General features: G+C 34.0%; 1 protein-coding gene across 1 annotated transcript; it reads left to right on the forward strand.

Annotated features, from left to right (window-relative positions):
* Nucleotides 1-250: 250 nt before the first annotated feature.
* Nucleotides 251-2,419, forward strand: LOC149423956 (putative fatty acyl-CoA reductase CG5065). The gene is made up of 5 exons (XM_089631937.1): nt 251-490; nt 821-1,069; nt 1,355-1,503; nt 1,784-1,893; nt 2,211-2,419. Exons 1-5 carry the CDS (start codon nt 251-253, stop codon nt 2,417-2,419), a joined length of 957 nt encoding a protein of 318 aa, XP_089488063.1.
* The last annotated feature ends 1,462 nt before the right edge of the window (nt 2,420-3,881 follow it).

The following is a 3,881-nucleotide window of genomic DNA, read 5'->3' on the forward strand; positions in this document are numbered from 1 at the left end:
CATATCTTTAAACTAGAATTTATAAAAAATACAAATAAAAATCATGTGTTATTCAAAATACATAACACAAAAGAACCTTGTCTTATTTAATTTACAAATCAGTTATGCAAGCATAATTATTCACATAAGCGTGTACACACTCTGTTACGTGTTTCGCGTGCGAAAGATATTATATATATTCCAACATTATATTCCGTGCAGTCCTTGGTGAACAGTCTCACAAGTTGCAGGCTACATTGATATATACACAATGGCTGACGAAATCCGGCGAGAGTCCCTAGAACTTCTAAATCCTGCAGATAGAGTTCAAGTAAAGGATTTCTTCAAGGGGAAAACTGTGTTCATCACTGGTGCTACGGGATTCATGGGAAAGGCACTACTGGAGAAGTTGCTGTGGTCCTGTGAGGATATTGGGAACCTGTATCTCCTCATTCGGCCTAAAAAAGGAGAGACAGGACAACAGCGAGTAGATGACATGAAAAAGTCTCCGGTAGGAATTTTCACATGACAGATTGTACCAATAACCCGCAACCCATTAAAATGTTATTACGAAAACCTAGCATTTGATCACTAAATTCAACGTTATCTTTTGCACAACATCATTACTTAAATACATCCTTATTTTTACCATTGAATGAACATAACTGTACCCAATGGAAATAGGAATATGGTAACTAAAAAAATCTGTAAATTGTCATTATCATTGTCATTATTGTTAATCTAATTTTTTTCTAGGTTTTTGAGAGAATAAGACAAAGAGATGAACGTATTCTAAATTGTCATTATCATTGTCATTATTGTTAATCTAAATTTTTTCTAGGTTTTTGAGAGAATAAGACAAAGAGATGAACGTATTCTATCCAAGCTTGTTCCGATCGACGGTGACATTTTAGATATTAATTTGGGTATAAGTAACGAAGATAGAAAATTACTTGAAGACACTGTATCCGTGATTTTCCACGTAGCTTCATCTGTCAGATTTGATGATCCTATAAATAAAGCTGTGTTGATCAATGTTCGAGGTACAAGAGAAGTGGTTGATCTTGCAAAGGGTATGAAAAAGTTGAAGGTGAATATGTGTAAATAAAAATAAATTTCTTTGTTTAATTCAGGTATAGATCCAGATGTCGTTATTATTTACATTGAATGGATCTTTGAAAATATTTCTGCACATTTTATAACATTACTGACTCAATTAGTATTATTAATGTCATAGTCAGATGCCAGCCAACACGATGACATTTAATTATAGACAGATGTTGACTTGGTCGAGGGTCATTTGTAGTGGAGGAAAGTAAAATTTATAAATTTAGTTTAATGCCTTTTATATAAAAACAAGTTTAAACATTTACAGGTTTTCATCTACGTCTCTACAGCCTATTCTAATTGTGATAAGCCTGTTATAGAAGAAAAGTTCTATAAACCTAACGGAATTGACTGGAGAACAATGATTAATTCGGTGGAAACTTTGGATGAAAACGCATTGAATATCATAACACCAAAGTAAGTAAATGATTTCTCAATGTTATTACAGATTACAACATGACTCTTCCCCATCTCCTTCCCCTCCCAACATATCTCAATTGGGAATGCCATAGTCTAACTGGGTTCAGACGGATAGGGGCAATTGCGACTCGTTCGGTTTCACATAAAACAATGTATCTTTATCTGCCTTGGTGCAATGTACAGTACATGATATCATAACTAATACTAGATGTAGCATGTACCATGCTCACTATGCTCAGACTTAAAGATGGAGATGTAATAAACACTTAATTTACAGGATTTTAGGAGGATTTCCTAACACGTATACCTTTACAAAAAACCTTGCTGAGAGTGTTGTACATGAAGCACGATATGATATTCCAATGTTAATATTTCGACCATCTATAAGTAAGTGTTTTTATTCAAAAATCCAAATCTTTCACCTTGGGCCAATCATTTTCCTTGTATTAATTAATAGCTGCAGTATGATTTTTCCTCTCCCATCTTTGTCGGTTACTATATGTTAAATATAATTTATCTCCAAAACCATTTCTTATAAGTTAAATCTGATAAAATTCGTAGAATCTATATTCCAACCGTACTCAAGTAATAGTGTCATTTCACTGGAATCAAAGCAAAAACATATGTTGGGCTTGTCACTTAAAGGTATTATATCAAGTAAGGAATCATCTACCAACATCTAATATATTTATTATGTTGTCTAGTTATCAATAGCCTGAAAGAGCCGGTCCCTGGTTGGGTGGATAACTTAAATGGCCCCATTGGAATATCAACAGGCTACTTGACAGGTGTGGTCCACTGCATGCTCATGGACGGTGACAAAGTAACGGACTACATCCCCTGTGACTACGTTACGAATGCCCTCATTACTTCAGCGTGGTACAGGGGACTTCTCAACACTTCTGATTGGTAAATGTGTGAAGTGTTTCCTTTGTATAATACACAATAATAAATTGTCGAAATCCGGCGGAAGTCCCTAGAACCTTCAATCCCGCAGAAAGAATTCAAGTAAAGGATATCTTCAGTGGGTACGGGTTGCTACGGTATTCATGGGAACCTATATTTCCTCATTAGGCCTTAAAAAGGAGAGACAGGACAACAGCGAGTAGATGACATGAAAAAGTCTCCGGTAGTGTTTCAATAACCCTCAACATTTATAAAAAATTGAATACGCAAACCTATTATCTGATCACTAAATTCAAAAGGTGTCATTTTTACAACAATATTCCTTACATCCATTCATATTTTTACAAATGAATATAAATGGTTCCATGATAAATCAACACATCGACAATTCAACACACCTTTAGAAAGTGATAAAATGTCATAAGAAACGATGAAATTTTTTAAAATTTAAACCTAACCTAACCAAACCTAACCTAACCTACTTAACCCAGTTAATAAAGTTTTTTGTTTCATCACTTTCCATGACTTTATATAACTTTTTAAATATGTGAGAATTATCATTTTAATGATTTATCCGGTCACCGTTGTGTTTCACAACTGGATTTCCAAATATTTTGTTTATTACCAGCATTAAGGCAAATTTACAATAGTTCCAGATAATTGTAAATTCAGTTGTGAAATACCACATATCAACTAAGACGGTAAAACCCTTGTATTACCCACTTCCCCAAATGTCTATATGTCGATATATTGTGTTTCACAACTGAATTTCCAATTATTTATTTATTACCAGCACTAACGCATATTTACAATAGTTCCAGATAATTCTAAATTCAGTTGTGAAACACGACGTAGCTCCTAAGATGGTAAAACCCTTGTATTACCCCCCTCCCCAAATGTTCCTCATATACACTATCTATGTACTATAGTTTAAGGCATAATTGTACCCGTCGGAAGATGTCCATGATAGGGCGAAACCGGTAACGGTCAGAAATAAAAAAGTGGATTTTTTTATATTCAACATATCATTAAAATGGAATTTCACCACCTATTGTCAGTATCAAATACAGAAAAATGATTTTAATAATTTTCAGTGTTATAATACACGCCGCTTCAGGGGATAAACGCCGTATAACCATCGATAGCTTGATAAAGACAAGAGACATAGCACTGGATAAGATGCCTTTCCAACGTGTACTGTGGTATCCATCCACACTTGTTACTACAAACCTCTTAGTTTACACCATACTATTTTATTTTACACATCTGTTACCAGCTGTGCTTTACGATTTTCTTTTTTGGATGAGGGGAGAAAAATTCAGGTAAGTAATTTAATTTTCGTTGCGTAATTTTATTACTTAACATTCACCACTATTTAATCAAAATGATCGACATGTTTCAAAACCAATAGTTTCTTCAACACGAAACAACGTGCACGGAAAATAAATAAACACCTTTAATATTCAAAT

The sequence above is a fragment of the Hesperophylax consimilis genome, chromosome 5, assembly GCF_061612785.1.
Source record: "Hesperophylax consimilis isolate HC1 chromosome 5, BYU_Hcon_1.0, whole genome shotgun sequence".
In the NCBI taxonomy this organism is placed as follows: Eukaryota; Metazoa; Arthropoda; class Insecta; order Trichoptera; family Limnephilidae; genus Hesperophylax; species Hesperophylax consimilis.